The sequence below is a fragment of the Vombatus ursinus genome, unplaced genomic scaffold, assembly GCF_900497805.2.
Source record: "Vombatus ursinus unplaced genomic scaffold, bare-nosed wombat genome assembly UNPS02014830.1, whole genome shotgun sequence".
In the NCBI taxonomy this organism is placed as follows: domain Eukaryota; kingdom Metazoa; phylum Chordata; class Mammalia; order Diprotodontia; family Vombatidae; genus Vombatus; species Vombatus ursinus.
The window spans coordinates 53,384,713-53,411,064 of NW_020954608.1; the positions used below are offsets into that span (position 1 = coordinate 53,384,713).

A 26,352-nucleotide genomic window follows, 5' to 3' on the forward strand; every position below is an offset into this window, starting at 1 on the left:
ATGTTATACACTGGGAAAGATCAAAGGCAAAAGGAAAAGGGGATGGCAGAGGATGAGAGGGATAGATAGTGTCATAGAAACAACGGACATGAACTTGGACAGACTTTGAGAGGTAGTGGGGGACAGAGAGGCCTGGTGTGCTATGGTTCATGGGGTCCCAATGAGTCAGACACAACTGAACAGCTGAACAACAGCAATGCTCTTCCTTCAGAACACGGTCAATCTCATTTTTGTAGATGTCCTTCTATGTAGTTGTAGGATTTGTGCCCACGCACACCATAATAAGTCTTGTTTTGTGTCTCATCTTAAAAGTTTATATTTTAAAACAAAGTTTAGTTGCTAATTTTTAAAATTAAGTTTCTTTAGTTAAAATTTGTTTCCTTAGTTTGATGGGAAAAAGGTCCATTCAATAATATTCACCTTTCAAAAAAGCAAATAAAATTCCCTATTCTCATGTGTATATATTCACTACTGAATCCTCATAGTCATTCACACTTGGCTCATTATATATATTTTACGTCTGTTTAATATATCCCAGTCTCTTCTGTTAGACTGTAAAAATGGTGAAAACAATCTGTTTATAAAGGAGACCTGCAATTTTATCCACTGACTGCTGCTTCCTGGGTGCCTATAATCCTGCTCAGCTCCTCTTTCTAGACACACTCTCCTCCCACTTCTCAGACCAATCCTTCTCTTTCTCCTTTGCAGAATCACCTTCCATGTCCAACCCCCTAGATATGAATACACTGCTCGGCTCTGTCCCAAAGTTTCTACTCTTCTTTCTCTACATTCTTCCTCTACCTGACCCTATCAACTCACATGTGATCATCTCTGTGCCATTTACTCCCAAATCTACATATCCAGCCTTCATCTTTCTTCTGACCTCCAGTCTCACATCTCAGACTCTTACTGGACATACTCACAATGAGATCCCATGAGCATCTCAAACTCAACATGTCCAAAATACAATTTATTCTCTTTCTCCCTGAACCTGCCTGACTCCTTGTATCCCTATTTCTGGGCAAGACCATTCTTCCAGCAACCCAGGGATGCAACCAAGGAGTGATTCTCAACTCTACTCTCACTAACCTCCCCTCCCCCATATCTAATCTGTTTCTAAATCATGCTGATTCTACTACCACATTTCTCACATCTGTCCCTTTTTCTATACTTCATACCACATCACCCTGGTTCAGGCCCTTAGCACTTCTGAATCTGTATTATTATTATAATCTCTCAATTACCCTCCCTGCCTCTAAACTCTCTTCCTCCAGTCCATACAGCTGTCAAGTTGATATTCCTAAATTTCAGGTCTGACAATGTTGTTCCCCAGCTCAAGAAGTTTCAATGGTTCCCTATTGCATCTAGGTTGTGTGTTTGTCCTTCATTCTCGAAAAGGGACCATGACATCAGAGAGACGATGACATGACTTGCAATTGACTTTGATTTGAGTGAGGGAGGGCTGTGCAAGGTCACCAGCCTCTCTTTCTCCTTAGCAACAACCTCTCAAAGAAGGTTGTTAATTCACTCTGGAGCCCATGAACTGGACAACAACAGGTCCCTGCCCAAGTACCTCTTAATGGTTGATTTTTTTGAGTCGTCCTTGCTCAGAGTGAATGTAAATAGAAACTGTTTCTCTTTGGTAAGCAACCCAGAGGATCTCCGCCTCCCAATTCGATTTCTTTCTTTTCTTTTTCTTTTCCTTTTTTTTTTTTAATTATCAAAGGGGCCATCCCTTGACTCACTCTTTAATTAAAGAGGCCTATTCACTGAATGGGTATCACCTCACTCAAAGTGAGAACTTGAGAAGACCTTAGCTGAAAAAGGCCAGGGTCTCCCACTGCATCCAAGGCCATCTCCAGTCATCCTGATCTATAGCCACTGGACCCAGATGGCCCTGGAGGAGAAAGTGAGGCTGGTGACTTTGCACATCCCTCCCTCACTCAAATCAAAGTCAATTGCAAGTCATGTCATCATCTTCCTGATGTCATGGTCCTCTTCGAGAATGAAGGACAAGCACAGCATGTGAGTAGTTCGAGCTGCCTGAATAAGGACTCAGGGGGCCAGTTTCAGCTGGGTAACTCATCATCCCCTCCCCCTCCGCCTCCCCTTTCCCTCTCCTTCTCCTCTCTGGGGTTTGCTGGCTAAATTTTCTTTCTCAAAGAACAAGCCTTAACCCAATTCACTCTGGAGTTCATAGATTAGACAACAATAGGTCCTGCTACAAGCAACACTTAATGGTTATTTTTTGGGCCCTCCTTGCTCAGAGTGAATATAAATACTGTTTCTCTTTTGGCCAGCAATTCTGAGGGTCTTCCCTTCCCAGTTTGATTTATTTTTTTTTTATTATTATTAAAGGGGCTATCCCTTGACTCACTCCTATTCACTGAATGTGCATTACCTCACTCAAAGTGAGAACCTGAAAAGACCTTAGCTTAAAAGGGCCACGGTCTTCCATTGCATGGTGGGCCATCTCCAGTTGTCCTGATGAATATCTGGCCACTGGACCCAGATGGCTCTGGTGGAGAAAGTAAGGCTGGTGACCTTGCACAGCCTTCCCTCACTCAAATCAAAGTCAATTGCAAGTCATGTCATCATCTCCCTGATGTCATGGCCCTCTTAGAGAACGAACGACAAGCACAATTGCATCTAGGCAAAAATACAAACCCCAGTTCATAGCTTCCACTTCTTCCTTCACAGCCCCGCTTTGGTCTGTCTCTCCAGGCAAATTACACATTATTGCCTTCTTCTTATGTTTCCATCAAACTGGCCTCTTTGCTATTAATATTCCATCTCCCTTTACTCTGCCTTGGCATTGGGTATGTCCCATGCTCTCCTTTTTCAGTTTGACCTCTTAGAACCATTAGCTCAAGTGCCATTTCTTATAGAAGCCTTTACTGATTTATCTAGTTGTTTGTGTCCCTATCCCTCAAACATTCTATTTACTTACCTGCATCTACGTTATTATGTCTCCCCTCCCCCAGCAGAAAGTAAGCTCCCTGTGAATGGGTGAGTTTTGTTCTTATCTTTGTAACCTCAGGGTCTATCACATTTGCTAGAAGTCATATAAGTGTTTAATCAATTCTTATTGGATTGAATTGAAGAAAGAGTAGAATATGGAGCTTGAAGAAGAGTGGGAAAAATTTTAAGTAGCCCCAATAGGGAATATGATAGGAAGTCAATAAGAAATGACTTTCCATTGGATAGAGCACCGGCCCTGGATTCATGAGGACCTGAGTTCAAATCCAGCCTCAGACATATAACACTTACTAGCTGTGTGGCCCTGAGCAAGTCACTTAACCCCATTGCCTATCCAAAACAAAAACAAAAACAAAAAAAAAAGAAATGACTTTCTACTTGCCCCAGTGAGAGACTAAATGAGGTCAAAGAGCATGAAGCAGCAGATCTAATCAAACAACATGCCTTCCCTCACTTTCTCTGGCACTGATCAGAAGTGTAGTATTGAGACTGGGGAAATTGAGTGGTGATTATGAGGTCTCCCGTGGCTAGGAGGTGGTGTGACAGTCACCAGAGATGAAGAGGTTGAGGCCAAGGTATTAGAAGGGTCATCTATATGGATGCTGAAGTCACTGATGAGGATGTCAGGGAGGAGATTTGGAAGACTAGGCAGCAGATGCTAAAATTCTGGAGGAAGGTAGGAAAGTATTCTTTTTTTTTTTTTGGCAATCAGGGTTAAGTGACTTGCCAAGGGTCACACAGCTAGATAGTGTCAAGGTTTGGTCTGAGGCCGGATTTGAACTCAGATCCTCCTGACTTCAGGGCCGGTAATCTATCCACTGTGTCACCTAGCTGCCCAGAAAGTATTCTGAAAGGTATAAATGACAGTAACAAGGATGAAAAGGAGCTAGTATGTAAATGAATGATGTAGACTTCAAAGGAAGAGAGACTAGTGAATAATGGTGAGTTGGTCTTGAAGTAGCAATGTAAAACATGGAATTCCATGTGACAGGGAGGGCAGGCATCAGGTCCTATTTATCTTTATATCCCCTATAGCATGTTTGTTGATGTTTCAGTCATATCAAAATCTTCCTGACCCCATTTGAAGATTTCTTGGCAAAGATATTGGAGTGGTTTGTTATTTCCTTCTCCAGTTCATTTTAGAGAGGAGGAAACTGAGGCAAACAGGGTTAAGTGACTTGCCCAGGGTCACCCAGCTAGTAAATGTCTGAGGCAAGATTTGAACTGAAAAAGATAGTCTTCCTAACTCCAGACCCAATACTCCATCCACTGCACCACCTAGCTGTACTCACCATTTATTGACTGAAATAAATGAATGAGACTGCCCATCCCATTGTTGAGCAGTTCTGGATGTTAATTCTTTTTTATAAGACTGAATGCTGCCATCTTGTCTGAAAAATAATTTTAAAAGGAGGGGAGAGGGAGTTCAGCAAAACTAACTGACATATTGAAAAAGACTGACCTTACATACAATATTTCACACTTAGAATTCTCTTTCCCCAACCTCTTCAGAGAAGTGGGGGATCGCTTCTTTTTGGCCAAGTATGGCCATTACAATTTTGCAGCATGAATGAGCAGGCGTAGGCCCAAAAAAGAAGAGATGAAAAAATTCACTTCCCTCCTTTCTTCACAGAGGTGGAGGGAATGTGGATGTAGAATATTGAATACGTTGTTGGACTCTGTTAATGCTTTGGTTAGTTGTGCTAAAATGATTTTTTTCTCTTTTTTTTATTCTTTGGTACAAGTGATGACTTGGATGTGGAGGAGAAGGGACGTGAAAAATAATATTTTGTTGTTTTGTAAAAACCAAAAGTATCAATTAAAAATTTAATTTTTAAAAAAGAAAACTCTTTTTTTGTTTGGGGAGGAGAAAGAAAGAATGCTAGAAGGAAAAGAAGAAGGCTTGGGGAAATTATTGAACAGAGGATCCACACCACACAATTGAAGGGATTAACAGAATTGTAAATGGAATGGAGGAGGCCTTGGGATGTGGAGGGCTGCGCCCAAGAGATTATACTGGAAGAGACTGACTAACCTAATGGGGTAATCATTGACTTTGCAGCAACCAGGTGAGGTGGATGGTGCAATATTATGATACCCATTTTGCAGATTAGGAAACTGAGTGAAATGATTTGTCCCTGGCCACAGTAAATGTCAGAATTAAGATTCACCTGCAGGTCTTCTGACTCCATGTACAACTCTCTTGCAAAGCCTCCACTTTTTCCCCCTGAAAATTAATCCAGGCTCAGAATCTCCAGGACATATAGTGACTATAAGTATAAGATCCTGCATAGGTTGGTGAGTGTCCAAATTGTGACACTCAATAACTAGAAAGTTTCTCCATCTCTTTATGATTTTTTCTTTTTAGGAGTCTTCCTGTGGTTGCCCTGATATTCAATCCAATCCTTAACTCCCTACTCCCATTGCCTGAACCTCTCTGCCATTCTCTCTCTCTCTCCAGCGAAAGAGGTGATCTGAACTCTCTTGGCATCCCATTTCATTGCCTTAAGGCTCCCCAACTTCCTCCTTAAGGCTCTCTGACAGCTAAGGAGTAATTTCCTTTTGCTCTGATTTCAATGGAAAAGTATGCCAGGGACCAAAAAAAATGTGCTAAAATAATTTCTTCCCCAATCTTCAGTCTTCCCTTCTCCAAGCTAAAGGATTAAAACTCCTGCCTCTTTTAGCTGTACAATTTTCCCCCATTTCCATCAACTTCCTGAACCGCCTCCATCTCCTTTCCTGGTTCTCCAAGCCCAAGACAGAGGCAAGGGGTGGATTTATTTGGAATTCATTGAGAGGACAGATCCTGCGTGCCCACACATACACAGTTATCTGCTCCAGCTCCTCACCCTCTTTATCTTCATATTCCATCTATTACCACATCCTACTCCTTCTTCCCCAGTGGTATCACCCATCTCTCCCTCCCTGTCTTGCTCCTTCCACTAAGCTCTGATTCAGGTCCAGGTCAGCACCCACATAACCTGTCTAAACCTGCCCTTCCTTACTCTGCCTCTCTCTCTCTCTCTCTCTCTCTCTCAACCTGCAAGTCAGGCCATGATGCCATCATGTTCTCCTCCTCTGACACAGTTCCCTTCTCCTTCCCTCCCTCACTCTCTCCCTTCCCAGACTCTCCTCCAATTTACCTCCTTAATCTAAGCCTCTACTCATCTCCAAGAGCCACCACTGCAATCTGACTGGTTTCATTGTTCTCCAAGAACATTTGCCCTGTTCTGGTTTAGGGGACACCACTCCCCTAGTCTGGAATGACTTTCCCTCCCTCTCCCCTTTCTACCTTTCCCAGGCTTGCCAGTTTTTCAAGTGCCAGTCCAAATTTCACTTCCTTTGCGAAGCTGTTTTGGACTACCCCAGCCCATAAAGGTCTCTCAGGTAGCCCTTAAGTACGTCTATTTTGAAACTTCCATATTGTTATTTAACTTTTTATGTGTGTGTTTTAATTCCCCAGTGGCATGGTAATTTCCTTGAGGGCACAAGCCCAAAACTTCTTTGTGCTTTCACCCACCCCCACCTAGCAGAGTACACAATAAATCAAGTATTCTCGAGAATTGATTGGTCAGGAACCCTTTCATTTACTTGTTAGTGACAAACTCTGGCAGGTAACACCTCCTCCCAATTTCTCTCCTTCTCTCACCGCAGGCCAAGCGATCCTCCAAGCTAGGTGTGCCTTCAAGGCTAACTGGCTTAACTGAAGTTCATTTGGCCGAATTCCCAGTATGAGCCAGCTACACCACTCCATCTCCCCACCCCACACCCCAAGTGTTAAGGACTCCAGGCTCAGGGAAGCGTGGCTTGGGCAGTTTAGGAACAAAAAAAGCAAAGGGTTGGGATGGTAAGAGGAGACCAACCTGGAACTATCAAAGAGACGGGAAATAGAAACTAAGCAAAGGGACTTAGGGGCAGCTAGGTGCCACAGTAGATAGATCACCATGCCTAGATTCAGGAAGATGAATCTTCCTGAGTTCTAATCCGGCCTCAGTCACTGACTAGCTGTGTGACCCTAGGCAGGTCACTTAGCCCTGTTTACCTCAGTTTCCTCATCTGTAAAATGAGCCAGAGAAGGAAATGGCAGACCCCGCCAGTATCTTTGCCAAGAAAACTCCAAATGGGGTCATGAAGAGTTGGACACAACTGAACAACAACAAAGGGACCTAGAAGTTGGGGGGAGCTAAGAGGGGAGGAAAGGACATGGTCCTAGAGGAAATCTTGTCACACATGAGCAAATATAATGTATAAATTATGTAAGCATAATTCTAAATGGCACTTATTAAGTATACCTTCCTCTACATGCCTCTCCATCCATCCCTTCATCTCCAGAGGCCCATGCCTCCTACTCTAAGTAACAAATGGAGGTTAGTCAAGGACACATCAGACCTGGACCCTGTTCTACAATTCACTGCTGTCATTGAGTCGTTTTCAGTCATTTCCAACTCTTCATGACCCCATATGGAGTTTTCTTGGCAAAGATACTGGAGCGATTTGCCATTTTCTTCTCCAGTTCATTTTACAAATGAGGGAACAAAGTAAAGTGACTTGCCCAAGGTCACACAGCTGATAAGTGTCTGAGGCCCACTTTGACCTCAGTCTGGTGGCTCTATCCACTGCATCACCTAGCTGCCCCGGCTACAATCCATTAAACCCCTGTCAACCTGCTGGAAGACTTACTGGAAGACCTCCATCTACCAGGATAGCCACTTACCTGCCCATGAAAATTCCCCATCCTCAGACATACAGCCACCCTCAGTATAGATATAGCTATGCATAGATATAGATGCATATACACACCCCAAAACAAAACCGTGTATAGACACAAGATAGTATTCTTCTGGAGGGCTGGGACCCTGTCTTTTCACAAATAAATAGCAGGCATTCAAAATATATTTGCTGAATGAGTTAATGTAAATGTACATGTATACACATACACAACACCTTCATCTCCTGCCTACCTTCCATTGTTCTCTTTAGCCTCCAAGTCAAAAACTGGTAATGGGAGATAATGGAACTCAAAAACTTCGAAATAAACTGGGTGCCAAGGATGCACATATCAGAGGGAATGAAGGGGTCATTGGGGAAAGGGAGCCAAGGAGATGGAAGGATCAGTGAGGAGGTAGAATCTGAAGTGGATGAAGGGGATCAAATAAGATTACTATCATATGAAAAGGGACAGAGGAGCCAAGAGAGAAAGAGGAAGTCATAGGAAGAACTTCCTCCAGACTAAAGGGTCCAGACCTCTAGTCTGGGAAGCAACACTGTCTTTACAGAGTAATATTACAAATTGAGATCAGCCATTTCCAAATCAATCCTACAGCATGGGCATTTGGGCCAGGCAGGCTTTAAGAAAGATGCTTTCTTGCTCTCCCATTCCCCCTTGGCTATTCACCTTCCTTTCCCCTTTTCTTCCTCTCTTCCACCAGTGGGCTTACTAATTGCTTTGCAGTCCCAGCTCCACCCACTTTTACTGTCCTCTAAAGAAGTCCACTCCCCAAAGGAGGAAGACGGCCAGCTTCTACCAGCCACCACCACCTACCTCCAGTTCCTACCACCCTTTCCCATATCAGTTTCTCTCTTTTGAGGTTAGAGAGACTCTTCTTCTCTCTTCTTGGTTGGTGGGGGGGGGAAGGGGAGGAACAGGTATGTGACAGAGTTTCTATACCCTGTTCAATCTTGCATGCACATTTACATAGTGCATTAAGGTTTAGGGAACAAAAGTGTATGTGGTAGGGAATTCAAGCCTTTTTACAGACGAGGATACTGAGGCTCAGAGAGGTTAAATGACTTGTCCAAGGTTACACAGCTAATGAGCATCAGAGCTAATATTTGAACCCAGGAACTCTGACTGCTAACCAGAACAGGTTGCAAGGAGAGTCAGAGTGACAGGTATATGTTAGGAAGGGCTTAGCTCAAGCTGAGGCTGGGGTCTGTCTAAATGTTGAGTTCTGCCTGACATCTGTCCCTCCACTTGGGAATCAGGATTTATCAATGGCAGAGGGGGTCCCTCTGTCTGATGGGATAAAAACACTGTGGTTTAACAAGCGAGAGTAAGGGCAGACTGACCTGTATGGGTTGAGAGTGCAGACAGTGACTGCCGGGAAGACGAGCTTGTCAGAATTGAGGTTGATGTTGAGACTAACCGGGTAGCTGAAATACTGCCCAAACAGCAGGCCAAATTGCCAGTACATCATACCGAAGGTACAGAGCCACAACACAGCCCAGAAGGCTGTCTTCATTCGGTTGTGCTTGGAGCAAACCAGTCGGATGGCACCATGGATGGTGGTATTGTTGCAGAAAAACTGGAAGAGCTCTCGGTAAGAACGGTGGAACTCAATCAGGCCTTCTTTTTCCTCCTCCTGGGGGCCTCCAGACTCGGGGTGCTGCCCCTCATGCTCAACTTTTTCCTCCTTCATGGGGCCTTGGATTAGGAGTAGATAATGTGAGTCAAGGCTAGGCTATTGACTTGCCTACCTCCATTATCATCAACCTAAACTCTTCCTTTCCCCAGGCTGGGAGTGGGGCCAAACCTCCTGGAGTGGTGGGGAGAAAGGACAATCCCACTCCTCTCCACCTACCCAGCCTTCCCTGCTTTTCCTCTGGAACCAGCTAATTTGCTGGTTTGGGCGGGTTAGTGCCAGTCCTAGAGTATCTAGTTCACTTCTTTCTCTGTCAGCTGTTTTCTACTCTTTAGAGTGAGTGCTTTTCTAAAGCTTTCTGGCTAATTTTTAGTTTCTCACTTTTGTCCCAGGTTCTCCTGTCTCTATCCTACTCATTCCAGAAGGTCTTTCTCTATTTTTTCTGTCTCTTTCACTCCAGGTTAATCTGTCTCTATCTCTCTGTTTCTGTCTCTCTGCCTATCTGTCTCTTCCTCACTGTCTGTCTCTTTGCATCTCTTCCTTTCTCTCTCTCTCTGTCCTTTCCTCCTTCTCCTCCCCCCCCCACTTTAGTCTGTCATATCTCCACCTCTTCCTCTGTCTCTGTGTTACCCACTCAGGCTTCGTCTCAGCTCAGCTTTCTCGAGCCTCAGGGACTGTGAGTTCCAGGAGGTCTGAGTTGTCTCCTGCTCCCTACTCCCAAGAGGTAGTTAGGCAGGGACTGGTTTCTTTCCAGTTGAATCTGGCAGCTGGGTCTCTCCTCCCCCTCACCTGACAGGTGCAGTGGCCTGGCCAGCCAGCCCGCCCAGGATGGAAGTGACAGAAGCCTCATTAGCATCGCAATTAAAGGTGAGCAGGGCAGGGAGGAGGAGCAGAGGAGGAGCTTGGGCTGATGGGGAGGAAGGTGGGCATGGAATAGACAGCCCAAAGAACTTTACATTGGAAGAGAAGCCTGGGGGACACCAAGGGAGTCTGGGGGTGGGACAGTGAGGTGAGTGGACTACCAGGAAGAAAAGATAAGCAGCGGCAAAAAGAGACAGAGACAAAAAGAAGGTGAATAGAACAGGAACTTTGATTTGAGGGTGGCCAGGGGCAGAGAAAGTAAATTGGGATGAGAGGTATATAATAGCATCATAGGATTTAGAACTGGAAGAGACTTTATCAGTTATGTCATAGAAGGCCTTCACTACATCTTCAAAACATCTAATACAACCCTTTCATTTTTCAGATGAGGGAACTGAGACTCAAAGAGATAAACCAACTTGCCAAGGTCTCACAGATAGCAAGGGACTGGGAAACTCAGGGTATCGAGATGCTGGAGGGGAGAGAACAGAGAGAAGAGGAAGAAGGTAAAGAGAATGGGGCAAGAACAAAGGAATTAGGAAAGGAGGTAGGGTAAATAAAATAGGGTAAAAGGTGAACCAAGAGTGATGATGGAATAAGGAAGACAGACATGACAGGGTGATAGCTGGAGAGATTAGTCATCAGGGGTACATGGGATTAGAGGGGAAAGGAGACCACAGCAGGTAAGTGGCTCCCCCGCTTCTAGAAACAGGGCAAGTAAAGAGTGAGACATAATTTGCCTTCAGGAATAAGAGGGAAGGTTCCCCAAGTAAGGGTAGGGTGGAAAGAGCATCCTTTAAGGTGGGCTGCTGCTTGTTCAATCCTGCCTGGGGCAAGGGAGAGGAAGTATTAGGAGAATTTGCCTGTCCCTCCCTGCTTGTTGATGTGGGTAACTCTTCCTTGCTCCACCCCGCCGCTCCCCTTTGCCCAGACCATCTCCTTCCCTTCTCCCTCCTCCTGCCAGACACTGGCTTTGCTGGGAAGGAGCCAAGGTGAGGCTTGGGGGATGGGTTAGGGCTCAGGACATTCTGTTCTTTTTTGCACCATTGACTGCCAGGCTAGGAATGTGTAATATCCACTGTTGTGAGAAGAAAGGGACAAGAATGTGGACACGGGGAAGTGAGCCAGGATCAGGGCAGAACCAGGGGTAAGCAAAAGACAGGACCATAGCAGGGTGCTAAGAGAAGGCTCAAGGAGAGAGGAGAGGCACAAAGGATGGTAAAAACAGGGTGCAGACAGAGTTCTGGACACATAGCGGGCAAAGACTAGTCATAGACAGAGCAGGGGGTCACAAGACTTAGCCTATTCCAGTACCCTGAACGAGATAGAGGCTATGGTGCAGGGAGTAGACAGAGCTGACCTGGGGAGGAAGAAGAGAGAAGGCTCTGCAAGGAAAACAAAGCTCTTTGGGCTGGGGTTGCATCTTCTCTGCTCTTATCTTATCTTATGCAAAGAATTTGACCCGCGGGAAGGTAAATAGCAAACAGTCCTTTGGGAGGGGGGCAGGTAGAGAGTGGGTAGGGCTAGGTTAAGGAGGGAAGAAATGTTTGAGGAGCCAGAAAGGAGGGGCAAAAGAGAGGAAAGGAAAGTTGTTGTACACGCAGACAAATGGAGTTTACCATAGGATTTGGGACTAGGAAAAAGTTTAGTCATCATCTGATGCAGATGTTCTTAATGTGGGGTGCCTGAATTTTTGTAAATAACTATTTCAATATAATTTTTTCCTTGGCAATGCTATGTATTTTAGTTTATTCATGTAAACATATCCTGGGTCCATAAATTTGACCAGACTGCCAAAGGGATCCATGACATGAAAAAAGTTGAGAATCTTTTATTTAATCCAACTCCCTCATTTTAAAGATGAAGGGACTGAGATAAATGTGCAGGTAAACTCTTATAAATTAACTACCACATCCTGTCACACAAACATATATGAACTTGCATGTAACATGTTAAATTATGCAACAGGACACCAATAATCTAATATATTTACATAGGAGAGGCAGCATGGTATGCTGGATGGAGAGCCAACCCTAACTCCAGCAAATGTCCTGTCTCTGACATATTGGCTATCACCCTGGCAAGTCATTTAACTTCCCAGAGCTCTGGACAACTCTCTAAGACTTTAAGTTGCAGAGAAGATGCCAATATGCATTGGTGAAGGTGACATTCTGCATTGGCCAAGGGAATTTCCTTCCTGGGAGTTCCTCTCACCAGTAAAATCACATATCTGGTCCTAGCTCTATTTACATACAAGTTTTCTTCCAGAGATATGGTCTTATTTCCCCTTTATGGCCAGCATTGATATCAAAAAGATCCCCAAGGATTTTAAACTTGGCACTTCTTTCTTTTTAGAATACCTGATCACAGTATATCTATGAAGTTGGAAAGAAGTTGGTTTTCCTCCTATTTTAATGATGAGGAAACCAAGGCCCCAAATCACATAGTGAATGAACCACAGAGTTAGAATTGAAAGCCAGGTCTGGTCCATATCCCCAGATATCTGTAATCTTTGCTTCCTGCGCTAAACCAGTCACCAATCTGTGATAAAATGATGCTATGGGTCTGACTCTACAAATGAGCATAGAAGAAATAGGAAGAGCCGGTATCCCCAAATAAACCTGTGTTATTACATCAACACTTCCTCAAACCAGTTCTGGATCATCAGGCAAAGTATCTTTCTAAATCTTTGAACACAATCCCTAGTTGATTCCTACCTTGACCAGATATTTCCAGTAACCCCAGTTCTAACCCCAAATAAATTTTCATTATCTGCAGAGCAGACAGCTACCTAGCTGGTGCCATTGTTCATTTGCTCCCCATCCCCCTTCAAAAAAAATACATGTCCCAACCCCATCCACCCCCCAGAAAGCATACACACCCCAGCCCCAGTCCCATCTGCTGATTGATACCTGGAGTTCTAAAATTACAAGCTTACTCCTTTGACTAAAGTTGTGATGCCTGTTAAAATGCAAAAACTCCCCATAGAAGCCAAACTTAAGTTTCACCAGTGTATTTTAAAGTCCAGCTCAAACATCCTCTACAGGAAGCCTTTCTGTATTCGCCCAGATGCCTCCAAAAGTGGCGTCAGCTTATTTTGTACATACTTCTACATATACATGACGTCTCCCCCAGAGCAGGCCTGCACAACATACAGCCTATGGCTGCTTGTGGTCCACCAAAGGATTTCAGGCAGCCTGCAAAAAATGTAGAGGATGTAAAAGAAAGTAAAGATGTAACGCATGCTTTGTCCATGGCCCGCTTAACCCGTCTTCCATTATCACTATTGCACCATCGTATAACTTGGCAGGTGGGTTGCCCCTGCGCACTGTCCTGTTTGTCAGGTGACCCCAGTAACGAACCATTGTTCGTCTGTCTGTAGTCTGAGAAGAGCTAGAGCCGTATCTTTTCACTGTGTTTTCAGTCATTGCTGGTGTTGAACAAAGTAAGTGCAGCCATGTGCCAATGCAGCTGACCCCTGCTATGTATTTAGTGGCAACAAAGAGAAGGCCCTGCCTCGCTACGCAGCTGCCCTCCAAGTTACTTGAGTGTCTGGCGCTCTCTCCAAGGTCAGACACTCAGTTCAGTATTTCTTTGTAGGTGAGCAGTTGCTGGGGAGATTTTTTGGTTCTAGCATTAAAGTTTTTGGGATGACTTTGTAAAATGGGTGATAAAAAGAAATGGAAGATTGAATCAGAATATAGAGTGTTTAATCCAGAGTGGAGAAATAGATACCTGTTTACTTACACAAGGGACAAAATATTGTGCTTTGTTTGCCGAGAAGTTATAGCCATTCCAAAGGAATACAATCTTCATCGCCATTTCATTTAGAATAAAAACATCCTAATTTAAACAAATTGGACACCAATGAAAAACAAATTAAAGCTTCCAAAGTGCTGAAAAATCTCAGTGGGGAACAACAGTTTTTCAAGAAAGTAAACTCAGAAAATGAGGCGGCTACTTAGGTTAGTTTTCAGATTTCTAAAGAAATCGATTTCAAACATGATTCTGGAGTACGATAAACTGATTGCTGACAAGAAGTGTAATATATCCCATTAACTAAATGTAAACAGTAAGAAAACCTGAAAAATGTATTAAAACTTGAATCTCTTAGCAAAGTAATTTTTTAACATTAATGTGATTTCATGATAAATAAAAATCTTAAGTAATAAGTGTAATTAATTAATATTAATTGAAGTTTCCCTTTGTTTAAAATGGTTTATTTGCAAAATAGTTTGATCATTAATCATACCTTTACTTGGAAAGTGAGCCGCTAAAAATCTATCTGCAGCTGGAAGAAGTTTAGCCTATTTTAATTTTGGCCCCTACCTTCTGCCAAGTTGTGCATGTCTGTCCTAGAGAATGCAAGCTACGGAGAATAAGGACTGTTTCATTTTTGTCTTTGTACCCTCAACTCCTAATAGTGCTTTGTTGTTATTATTGTTCAGTTGTGTCCAACTCTTTGTGACCCCACTTGGGGTTTTCTTGGCAAAGATATTGGAGGAGTTTGCTATTTCCTTCTCCAGCTCATTTTACAGATGAGGAAGCTGAGGCAAACAAGGCTGTGACTTGCCCAGGGTCATACAGCTAGCAAGCATCTGAGACTGGATTTGAACTCAGGAAAATGACTTCAGGCCCAGTGCTCTATGAACTATGGCACCACTTAGCTGACCAGTAGTGCTTAGTGGATGGTTAATAAATGCTTATGGATTAATTTATTATCAATGATTCAATTTTAATAATACTCAATGGTTATAGTGTATTTTGCATAAAATATATCTTGGTTAGTTACCCTTCTCTCCCAATCCCTCCCCCCACCAAAAGATCTTCATTCATTACCTACTATTTTGCCTAAAATTCCACCTTTGAGTTCCATTTCTTTGGGTTAAAACATTGTCCTTGATAAATTGGTAATAGCCCTAGGAAGGATGATGTGCTAAGGGGTAGTGGAAAGGCAATCAGGGTTAAGTGACTTGCCTAGGGTCACGCAGCTACTAAGTATCTGAGTTCAGATTTAAACTCAGATCCTCCTGATTCCAGGGCTGGTGCTCTCTATCCATTGTACGCGTAGCTCCTTCATAGAAGATACTTTTCAAGGGTGAGAGCTAGTAAACTCCTTGAGAGTTTGACTGTTCTTTGCCTTTCTTTGTATCCCCAGCATTTAGCACAGTGCCTGACCCATAGACAGCAGTTATTAAATGTTTATTGACTGACTGACTAACTGAAGGATGGAATTTTGATGGGAGGGGGAGAAGATCAGTAAGGAGTAATTTTAGAATAGTCATGTTGTAAAGAAGTATTAGAACCAATGGGAGGAACCACGAGAAAGAAGAAACAAAACAAAACAACAAAAGAAAAGAGAGATCAAATAGTATGCTTTGATCTGTATTCTTTGATCCATGGTTCTTTCTCTGGATGTGGATAGCATTTTCCATCATGAGCCTTTTGGAGTTGTTTTAGATCCTTGAATTGCTGAGAAGAGCTAGGTCTCTCAAAGTTAGTCATCACACAATGTAGCTGTTACTGTGTGCAACGTTCTTCTGGTTCTGCTCACTTCACTCAGCATCAGTTCATGTAAATCTTTCCAGTTTTTTCTGAAGTCCACCTGCTGATCATTTCTTACAGCACAATAATATTCCATCACATCCATATACTGTAACTTGTTTAGCCTTTCCCCAACTGATGGGCATCCCCTCAATTTCCAATTCTTGGCCACCACTAAAAGAGCTGCTATAAATGTTTTTGTACATGTGGGTCCTTTTCCTATTTTTATGATCTCTTTGGGATACAGACCTAGAAGTGGTATTGCTGGGTCAAAGGCAAAGGCATGTTCTTTTAAAATTGTAAATATTTTGTCTTCCTTACCTATACCAACTAGAGCTCCAGGTTTACATAATATCCTAAGCCACAGAAACAAAGTGGTCAGAGGAGTCAAAAGCAGGGGAGGAGACTAATAGATTTTTCCCTAACCCAGCAACAACCAGCTGGAGTCCTTAGAGGGGAAGACAGAAGGTAGAACTCCCGGAGGCAAAACAGAGGAGGGCAGAGAGCCAAGAAAGGAAAAGCACCACGGACAGGCAAAGTGTCACTCCAGAGAAATTTGGAAGAGAGTTGTAGGGGGCCCTTCCAGACGGTGCTGTGGCCAGGTCACTGGCTGCATTCCCTTCTTCCTGTGTCAGATCCTCAAAGAAGTGGTAGAGAGGAAGTGAGTGAGAAGCAGAGGAAGGAAGCAGGAGGGTGGCAGCAGCTGCTGCGGGAATGGGAGTTCCCAAACACTAGAAAAGCCTCCCCCACCCCCAGCAGAATCTGGATCCAGAGCAGTATCACACCGCTGCAAGGGCTGCTCGGCACATGCCTAAGACAATGAATGGCAAAGATGCAATCCACTATGAAATACTGTTTGCAAAAGTCTAGCTGCTCTCAAGAGGCAGCTAGGTGGCACCCTAGTGCATAGAGCACTGGGCTTGGAACCAGGAAGAATAATCTTCCTAAATTCAAATCCAGCCTCAGACACTTATTAGCTTGTGTGACCCTGGGCAAGTCACTTAATCCTGTTTGCCTCCATTTCCTTATCTGTAAAATGAGCTGGAGAAAGAAATGGCAAACCACTCCAGTATCTTTGCTGACAAAACCCCAGATAGGGTCACAAAGAGTTGGACGTGACTGAACAACAGTTGTTTCCTGCTATTGCCTCTTAAGTGGAGAACAAAGGTGCATCCTCGATGCATGTAGCAAGTGTCTTAGAGTACTATTGCCCCCTCACCCTTGGAGCATGACCAGTTGCCACTTTTGGTGACCACATCAAAATTTGGGGCATGGAGCAGGCTTCCAGCCACAAATGACTAATCAATAGGTTGAATCCACTAATTGGGTACTAAGCTGGAACTCACGGGATTTGCTAAAGGGCATCCCACCCTGGGTTCTCCTTCCAGCTTCATAATCTAAGGATGGCTCTCCAAGGAGTCTGGAAGTTTGGGTAGGGGATGCCATCACCCCACCTGGCCTCAAGCCATGAGCAACTGATCATGCTTCTTGTCATGTTCTTAAATTCCATTTTAATCATTTTGTAATGGATGTTATGATTCTTTTGTGCTTAGCATTCTTTTTCCTGGGAGAATAAAGTCACAATTCATATTTGTACAGTTAATATCTTCTTTCTGTTCTCTCCCCTCTTTTTTTTTTTTTGAGGGAAACCTTAGACTAGAGCCAAAAGATTTGTCTCCATAGTAGCCAGGGTCAAGGTGACTTGCCAGTGAGTGTGAGACTTTGGTATTTGATTGTAGTAGCCCATGACTGTAATCTCTACTGTGGGAAAGACTGAGGCTGGTGGGTCCCTTGGGCTCCGTTCTGAGCTGCAGTAGTGCTGAAGTCCACCTGCTCATCATTTCTTATAGCACAATAGTATTCCATTACATCCATGTACTGCAACTTGTTCAGCCATTCCCCAACTGATGGGCATCCCCTCAATTTCCAATTCTTTGCCAACACTAAAAGAGCTGCTATAAATATTTTTGTATATGTGGGTCCTTTTCCCATTTTTATGATCTCTTTGGGATACAGACCTAGAAGTGGTATTGCTGGGTCAAAGGCAAAGGCATGTTCTTTTAAAATTTTAAACATTTTTTCTTCTTACTGAAGCTGATGAGTATCCACACTAAGTCTCTCACCAATATGATGAGTCCCTGGGAGCTGAGGAGAGTACCAATGAGCTGATGATCAGTAGTGAGATCAGGCCTGGGCAAGATGGAAGATGCATTCTAAAAAGAAGGAAAAAAGTAGGGTGGAAAGGGGTAGCCCCTGTGAATCCCAGCAACAGGTACCTCTAACATTTATGTGGTACTCATTAAAAATTTTACATAAAAGGGGAAATAGTCATAAATGTTATCTTGTTTATATATTTTTGTTGTTAATAACAATTAAGTGGTGCAGTGAGTGGATAGAGCACTGAATCTGAAGTCAGGATGACCTGAGTTCAAATCTGGCCTCAGACACTTACTAGCTATGTAACCCCAGACAAGTCACTCAGGCTTATCTAGGTTTCCTCCTCTGTAAAAATGGGGATAAAAGGGGGCAGCTAGGTAGTGAAGTGAGCACCGGCCCTGGAGTCAGGAGGACCTGAGTTCAAATCTGGCCTCAGACCAAACACTTGACTAGCTGTGTGACCCTGGGCAAGTCACTTAACCCCAATTGCCTAAAAATAAATAAAAATAAAAATGGGGATAATAAAAACACTTACCTCCCAGAGTTGTGAGGCTAAAATGATATATTTATAAAATGCTTTACAATCAATCAACCAACTAACCTTTGTTAAGTACCTACTATGTGCCAGGCACTTTGCTCAGTACTAGAGATACAAAAAAAGACAGAACACAGTCCTTGTTCACATTCTAAAGGGGGGAGACAATATGCAAAAAATTATGTACAAGCAAGATATAGACAGGATAAATTGGAGATACTCAAGAAGGGAAGGTGCTAGTATTAAGGGAGATCAAGAAAGTCTTGCTGAAGGCAGAACTTTAACTGAGACGTGAGGGAAGATAGGAGGGAGACAGATGGTAAAAATACTCAGAGTTGGGCAGTGGGGTGTTGTGTGTGAAGGACAGCAAGGAATGCAGCTTATCTTTGATCCTGGGACAACAAGGAGCCCCTGGACTTTATTGAACACAGAGTGGCATGGTCAGACTTGTGCTTTAGGAAGATTAATTTAACAGCTTGAGTGGAGGATGAGTTGGAGCAGTGAGAGACTTGAAGCAGGGAGAAGAACCAGAAGGCTACTACAATTGTCCAGGTGTTGGGCAGCTAGGTGGCTCGGTGGATAGAGCACTGGCCCTGAAGTCAGGAAGACCTGAGTTCAAATCCGGCCTCAGATCAAACACTTGACACTTACTAGCTGTGTGACCCTGGGCAAGTCACTTAATCCCAATTACCTTAAAAAAAAAAATACAATTGTCCAGGTGTGAAATGATGACGGTTTGTGCCAGGATGATAGCAGTGTCAGAGGAAAGGAACATTTATGGTTTAATAGATGCAGACCTACAGAATATCTTGAGCCTGGAGTGGCCTTCTCTAGAGGACCTTCCCTGTTTCGTTTTTTTGTCTTTGTATTTCCAGTACCTACTAAAGTGGAGGCACTCTGCTATATCAGGTACTTCATATAAACATATATTAGGTGCTTAATGAATGCTTGCTTGGTGAATTGAATTGAACCTTATGAGTTAGGTAGAACTGGTAATATTATTCCTGTTTGGTAGATGAAAAAGTTAAGACACGAAAGCCAAGGTCATTAAGAGGGACTAGAACACAGGTCTTCTAGCTTTTCACCAAACCAACCCATGATACTTTACTTCAATTTCCCTCTTCCACATGGCTTCATGAGTTTCATGTGCCTCTGTGACTTCTTTTGCTTTTCAAGGCTGCCCTCTAATGTTCATTTTAACCTGATTTTACCTGTACAAGTAGGGAAGGGGAGTGGGTTGGTGGTGTCCACTACCTGATAAAAAATTATTCATTCCAGTCTTTCAGTCTCTGTATATTCTAGCTGTGGTCTGAGGATGAAGCGCCCAGAACTGCAAAAGATGTCTTCCTTCTCACCTACAACCAAGGCCTTAGATAATTATACCCCAACACACTCCACTTCTCTTTCCAAAGTATGGCCTTGTGCATCCAGGATAATAAATAAGTGGGCAGTAGACATGGAAGGGGTAGACACTCAAGTGATTAGATTTGTCAGTGCTGCACCTCAGAAGGACATCCCATGAGTCACAGGAGCTATTTGGGAGGATTTGGAGATAAACCTGGAACCTCAAGACTCAGACATCCCAGTTCCAATCTTTGCTCTCTCCATCATTTGCCTACCCACCACTTCTATACATCTCTTTCTCCTATCTCCTCCCGTAGAAGTATGTAATGCGCTGTTGATATTCCAGTTGAGAACATAGTGAAAAGCCTCCAGACTTCTGATTAAAAGGACCTGACCAGCAGGATGACCCTGGCCAAGCCACTTTATCTGTCCATTGACAGAGCTCTTCAGGATGAGTACTCCCATCACCAATGCAGATTGTAATCATTCTGTGCCTTCTCATCCAGTGTGATTCTTGCCTATGAAGACTTTTCCAACACAATGGAGGCCCTTCTCTGGGTCTTTTATTATTTTGTGACTCTGTGACCAATCTGTCTTTTTTTTTTCTTTCTGATCATATATGTGCTTTCACTTACCACCAACCTCTTTATGGCTTCTGGTTTCATTTTAGTGAAAATGGCACAATGTGGCTGTTCATTTCCTCTAGCAGACTATCGATTCATTGGTGGTTGGATATTTTGAATAACAACCAGGGGTTTGCAAAGAAATGATTGTTTAATTTTCAGTGTGAGCATTTACCTGGAAAGGGCCGCTGGTTGGTGCAGTCTGTATGATCCTGGGCAAGTCACTTAACCCTGTTTGCCTCAGTTTCCTCATCTGTAAAATGATCTGGAGAAGGAAATGACAAACCGCTCCAGTAGCTTTGCAAAGAAAACTCCAAATAAGGTCAAGAAGACTGGGACATGACTGAAAACGACTAAACAACAACATTTACCTGGAAAATTAGCAAATGCTACAACTCTGGGCTTGATTTATTGTTTTATTGATTGTCTAGACTTTAAGAAAGTGTTAATAACGCAAATTGAATTTAAGAGCGTGTTCCTTGCATTTTCCCCCCAGTGGGGAGACTGTTAAACAATCAGGGGCTACCAACAACAACACAAATTAATGTTCGTAGACCAGCCTAACAATGGAATCACAGAATTTTGAAGTTTGAGGGAACATCTGTTTATTCCATATCAAAATAGTTTAATAGTTTAAATAGTTTAATCCATATTAAAAAAAAAAATAATCCCCAGTACAACATTACCAAGTATTCATCCCACTTTTGCTTGAAGACTTTCAGTCTCTGGAGGAATTACATTCCACTTACGGATACCTCTAATTTTTAAGTTATTCCTGGCATTAAACCTAAATCTGCCTTTTTGCAACTTCTTAGCACCCTGTGCCTTCTTTTCTGCCACTCCATCACTCTTATTAAAGATATAGGAATCTGCCCAATCCTAAAGAAAATTTTGTAGCTCATCTGTTCGGTGGGTTGCCATGGGCCCAATATTCGTGGTCAACATCATTGAAAAGCAAATGCAGGCTGTTGTTGGTAGGACTGTTGTGAGAATCACTCATGCTTGCACCCTGTTGACACAGCCTTGGAAAATTTGGGGTCACTAGGCTTCAGAATAGGATTGTTATACATGTGTTTCACTTGTAACATGTGGATAATACTCAGACTGTCTACTTCATGGGGTTGTTGTCTTTCCCCAGTAGAATGTAAACTACTTGAGGCAGGGAATATCTCATTTTTGTCTTTGTATCCTCAACGCCCAGTCCAGGACCTGGCACGTAGTAGATACTTAATAAATGTTGAATTCACTGATTATGAGGAAAGCATGATGTACTGGACAGACGTGAGCCACTTGGCTTGTGGGCTTTTCCTTCCTCTTCTGCCCGCCCCCAGACTAGAAGTGAAGTGGGTATGCCTGAAGAGGAGGGGTGTAGGCAGAAGGGAAACACATCTTGGTCTGGCTTTTCAGGGGGCTGCTAAGGGACCATTCCTCTTCCTCTGGACTCCCCAGGCTACTACTGGTCTTTATTCCAGCTGGCTGTGGCCCCAGGCCCTTCCATCCCAGCATTTGTGTTCTCCCAGTCTTTTTCTCTCCAGCATGTGTCTCATACTCCATCTGTCCCCTTGGACTTCCTGTCTGTCTCTCTGTCTGGGGATTTGGCTGTCTCTCTGTCCCAGGTCTGTCTGAAGACTCCTCCCTTCGCTCCCTTTTCAGCTGAGCCCCCCAGTACCAGGCAGCCCCTGGTTCTCCCTCTGCCTGGCCTGCTCTGCTCACCCCTCCTTCCTCCCTCCTCCAGCTCAGCCCTGCCCTCACGTGCTTTCCCAGACACATAGCCGCCCAGTGTGGGCTCTGGCCAAGCCTGTTCCTCTTCCCGATTGCAACAGGCTCCATGGGCAGCTCCCAGCTCTCCTTGTCCCCGCCCCGAGGCCCAGCTCCACTCCCACTTCCTGAGCTAAGCAACAGGAGCCTGGGAGGCCAGGCCCGCCGCTCCCTGCGGCCCCCTGGGGGCATCTCGAGCCCCTCTGCCTTCCCTTCCTTGGGGCTCTGGAACTTGCCTGCCCTGGGTTCCTCTTCAGGCCTTTGCAAGTCCTGACTTCCCCTGCCCCTCCCCTCCCCTCTTGTATGGACGCCATGCGCCTGTCCCTTGCCTGTTCCTTTCAGGGCCTGGTCTCGGGCCCTCTCATCCTAGGCCTCTTTGGGCTTCTGGCTGGCCATCAACTCAGACAGGTGAGGCAAGTAGAGCAAAGGGTGGACCAGGGCAAAGGGAGAAGGGGTAGGTGGCTCACCCATCTGTCCTTTCTTCCATCCCATCACCTCCCTACCCCCAATGAAGCCCATCTTTGCATCCACCCTCAGGGGCCTCCGGATACAAAGTGTGGAGACAAGGAATATTATGACTCCAATCACCAGGTCTGCTGTTCTCGCTGCCCTCCAGGTGAGAAACTGAGGTGGTGGGAGGAAGCTGGGCTGGAGATGACAGAAGATGGTTGGGAGAGGTAGAGGAGAGGAGCTGGTTCCATGCAGAGCAACAGGACTCAAAGATTCCCAAATCCTTTCTCCTCTTCCACCCTTGGTGCTCTCACTAACTCAAGAAAGGATCTGGAGGTCAGCCCCAAGAGGGAGTGAGAAGACCAGCAATTGAGGGGAAAAGCTGGAGTGGGCATGGAAAAGACAGAGCTAGGGAAGCCTATAGAGAAACAGAGATGATGAAAAATAATAACAATACCCTGATTTTGTATTGTATTTTGCTTCTTTCAAAGAATTGTCATACCTATTAGCTGATATTTTCTTCAAAACACTCCGGGAAGTAGACAGCCTCAGTTTACATACAGGAAAACTGAGACTTAAAAATGTTAAGGGTTAGAAATCAAGCCTCCTTAAGAGTCTTGTCTCCTGTATTCATTAACAGTGTCATGAAGTCCTGATGGGCAGACAGACCAAATCTAATTCATTCCCCACCCATATGCTCTTCTAGGCATGTTTGTCAGTGATTTCTGTGATGGACGCCGAAACACCACATGTTCTGTGTGCCCACCAGGCTCCTATAATGAATTCTGGAACCACCTCAGTGGCTGCCAATTTTGCCGCCAATGTGATGAAGGTAAGCTACCACAAAACAGTGCCTGGGAGACATCCCTGGGTGGTAGCATATGAGATAAAGGGTGGGCAAGTTCTCCTTGGGAACCATGCTATGATTTCTGAGTTTCTCCCCATCTATCCCAGTGCTAGGTTTTGAGGAGATAACTCCCTGCAATGCCAGCAAGAAAACCCAATGTCGATGCCGCCAGGGCATGTACTGTCCCAAGCGGGGTGCCGAATGTGAACACTGTGAGCCGCTTAGCTCCTGCCCACCGGGCACAGAACCTGAACCGACAGGTCAGAAGTTGCTGAGGGATGAGAGAAAGAGAGAAATGACTGGACACTTGGAGAAGGATTGGGGGTGGCAGGGGAAGGGGTGGAAGGGGTAGAGATGATAAGCCTCAGGGATTCCAGTATACCTTTACTCTCCTGAGTCAAGAATATACCTTCTATGTCCTGTGCCTAGTGGGTACTCCCAGATGTCCTTCTCCTTGATAGAAAACTCTTCCTCCTATCCCCTAAATTCATCTCATTTATATGATAGCAGGAAGAAGGCCAAAATAGGGAGATTGGTGTAAGAGATGGGGAAACAGCAGGTGAGTGAGGACTTTGCGTCCTGCTTGCTGGGAGAGTAAACCAAGAAATGAACTTGGAAGCTGATAATGGGAAGAGTTTTCAGGCTGTGACAAAACTAACCACAGCTAAGGAACAGGGGAGAGATTAGAAAGTAACAGGAGGGCATGAAGATGAGTACATGTCAGGTGAGCAAGGTACCCACAGCTCACATCCACCTTTCTTACCAGATAAGGTTGGAGAGTTTGACAACAGCTGCGTTCCCTGTAGAGTCGGGTACTTCCAGAACATATCCTCTCCTGACGTTCAGTGTCAACCTCATACCAAGTGAGTGCCTCTTACCCTGGTATAGGAGTGGCCAGCCTTCTCCTCCCTCCCTTCCCCACTGAGTATGAACTATCTCTAGCCCACCCCATACACTTTGTGGAATCCCTTTATTCTCTCCTCACTATTTCTGGGAGTAACATAATGTTGGACAGCCAATGTGTACCAGATCCAACACACTAGGTAACAATGGTGGGCAAAAGGGTTCATGAGTACACGGGCCATTTGCTCTTTTCTTCGCAGTTGTGAGGCACAGGGCCTGGTGACTGCTGTTCCTGGTACTGCTGAGTCTGATGCCAGATGCCAGATCTCACCTTGGAAGATGCCAGGTGAGAGTCCATGGATTGGGGAATGTGAGGCAGAACCTAAGTCAATACCTTTTTCCCCACCTAGAGTTGATTCCTCACCTCTAAAATGGGGAGAAGTCAGTGTCCTAATTCTTCCCAAAGCTAGGGTGTGGAAGGTCTCCTTAAAGGGCTCCTTAAAGAAAAATAGCAAGGTGTATTCTTAACTATTTTATATCTACATACACACATATATATTACAAAAATGTTACATACAAAATGTAATGTGCCAAATAATTTCCCACTATGTATACAGGTTTAAATATTATTATTTTTGTCATCATTATTATCAGATAAGATCCTATATGATAATTTATATACTATAAGTGGTCCTATTATTTTATATTTGTTATTACTAGAATCATAGCTAGATACAGCTTTATCTGGATATACATATCTATATCTATCTATATATGTATATAAAAACACTTTTCTGTGGTTATCCTTCCTAGATTTGTGAACTGGTAGTTTCATATCCTAGGGTATCATAGATCTAATAATTAGAAAGAACCTTAGAAGTCACCTAATCTAATCCCTTCATTTTACAGATATGGAAACTGAGACCAGGGATGATTAGTCATTTGTCTAATGTTGTTATTGAGTCATTTCAGTCATGTTCAACTCTTTATAATCCCATCTGGGGTTTTCTTGGCAAAGATCCTGGAGTGGTTTGCCATTTCTTTTTCCAGTTGATTTGACAGATGTGGAAACTGAGGCAAACAGGGTGAAGTGACTTGCCAAGGGTCACACAAGCTGGTATCTGAGGGCAAAATAAGTCTTCCTGATTCTAAGGCCAGCACTCTATCCACTGAGGTACCTAGGTAGTAATCATCAGAGAAACAGATTTGAACCTAAGTCCTCTGACTCCAAACTCAGCGCTACTTGAGTTTTTTATGGTTTGGTTTTGTTTCGTTTTTTGCTAGGCAATGGGGTTAAGTGACTTGCCCAGGGTCATCACACAGCTACTAAGTGTCAAGTGTTTGGTCTGAGGCCGGATTTGAACTCAGGTCCTCCTGACTTCAGGGCCGGTGCTCTATCCACTGTGCCACCTAACTGCCCCTGCTAATTAATAATTATCAGTAATATAACTTGGAATCTAGAAGGAAATTTAATAATCATTTAATCCAACCCCCTTTTTTTAGAGATGAAGAGAATGAGGCCCTTAGAGCTAAGTAGCTTGTTCACGGTCAAATATCTAGTTCATATCAGAATTCAGACCAGATCTCTGAACCTCTGGTCTTTCCTTCTTCCTACTAAGCCACGCCACATACATGTTCCCTCAGGAATTGAATTCTATTTTCTTTGTTCCCTAAGCCCTGAGTTAGGGTGAGAAATAGCAGGGTAATAAGAAGAGCAGCCAATATTTATGTATATACACTTTAAAGTTTGCAAAGAGCTTTACATATATTATCTACATATAGATCCTCAGGACAACCCTGTGAGGTAGATGCCATTATTATCATCCCCATTTTACTGGTAAGGAAACAGGCTGAGGGAGATTGAGTGACTTGCCCAGAGTCATACAGCTAATTAATGTTTGAGACGGGATTCAAATCAGGTCTGACTCCAAGTCTAACACCATCCATTATGTCAAGGTGCCTCCAGAAAATACTCCCGGGTTTTCAATTCTCAAGGTCTTGTGTGTGTGTGTGTGTGTGTGTGTGTGTGTGTGTGTGTGTGTGTGTGTG

At 43.9% G+C, this 26,352-nt stretch overlaps 2 protein-coding genes across 3 annotated transcripts in view; one reads left to right on the top strand and one right to left on the bottom strand.

Moving 5' to 3' along the window:
- SCNN1A (sodium channel epithelial 1 alpha subunit) overlaps positions 1-10,213 on the bottom strand; it is a 28,637-nt gene extending 18,424 nt beyond the window's left edge. For both annotated transcript variants that reach the window (XM_027838616.1, XM_027838614.1), the window contains exons 1-2: positions 10,131-10,213; positions 9,049-9,403 (exon numbers count right to left, since the gene is read on the bottom strand). In XM_027838616.1, the coding sequence (XP_027694417.1) occupies positions 9,049-9,403; positions 10,131-10,197 (422 nt within the window). In that variant the 5' untranslated portion in view covers positions 10,198-10,213. The remainder of the gene's footprint in view (positions 1-9,048; positions 9,404-10,130) is intronic.
- A 12,108-nt stretch (positions 10,214-22,321) lies between these two features.
- LTBR (lymphotoxin beta receptor) overlaps positions 22,322-26,352 on the top strand; it is a 7,091-nt gene continuing 3,060 nt past the window's right edge. Inside the window, exons 1-6 of the mRNA XM_027838856.1 lie at positions 22,322-22,571; positions 22,701-22,779; positions 23,320-23,445; positions 23,568-23,720; positions 24,227-24,323; positions 24,564-24,649. Coding sequence (XP_027694657.1) covers positions 22,467-22,571; positions 22,701-22,779; positions 23,320-23,445; positions 23,568-23,720; positions 24,227-24,323; positions 24,564-24,649 — 646 coding nt within the window. The 5' untranslated portion in view covers positions 22,322-22,466. The remainder of the gene's footprint in view (positions 22,572-22,700; positions 22,780-23,319; positions 23,446-23,567; positions 23,721-24,226; positions 24,324-24,563; positions 24,650-26,352) is intronic.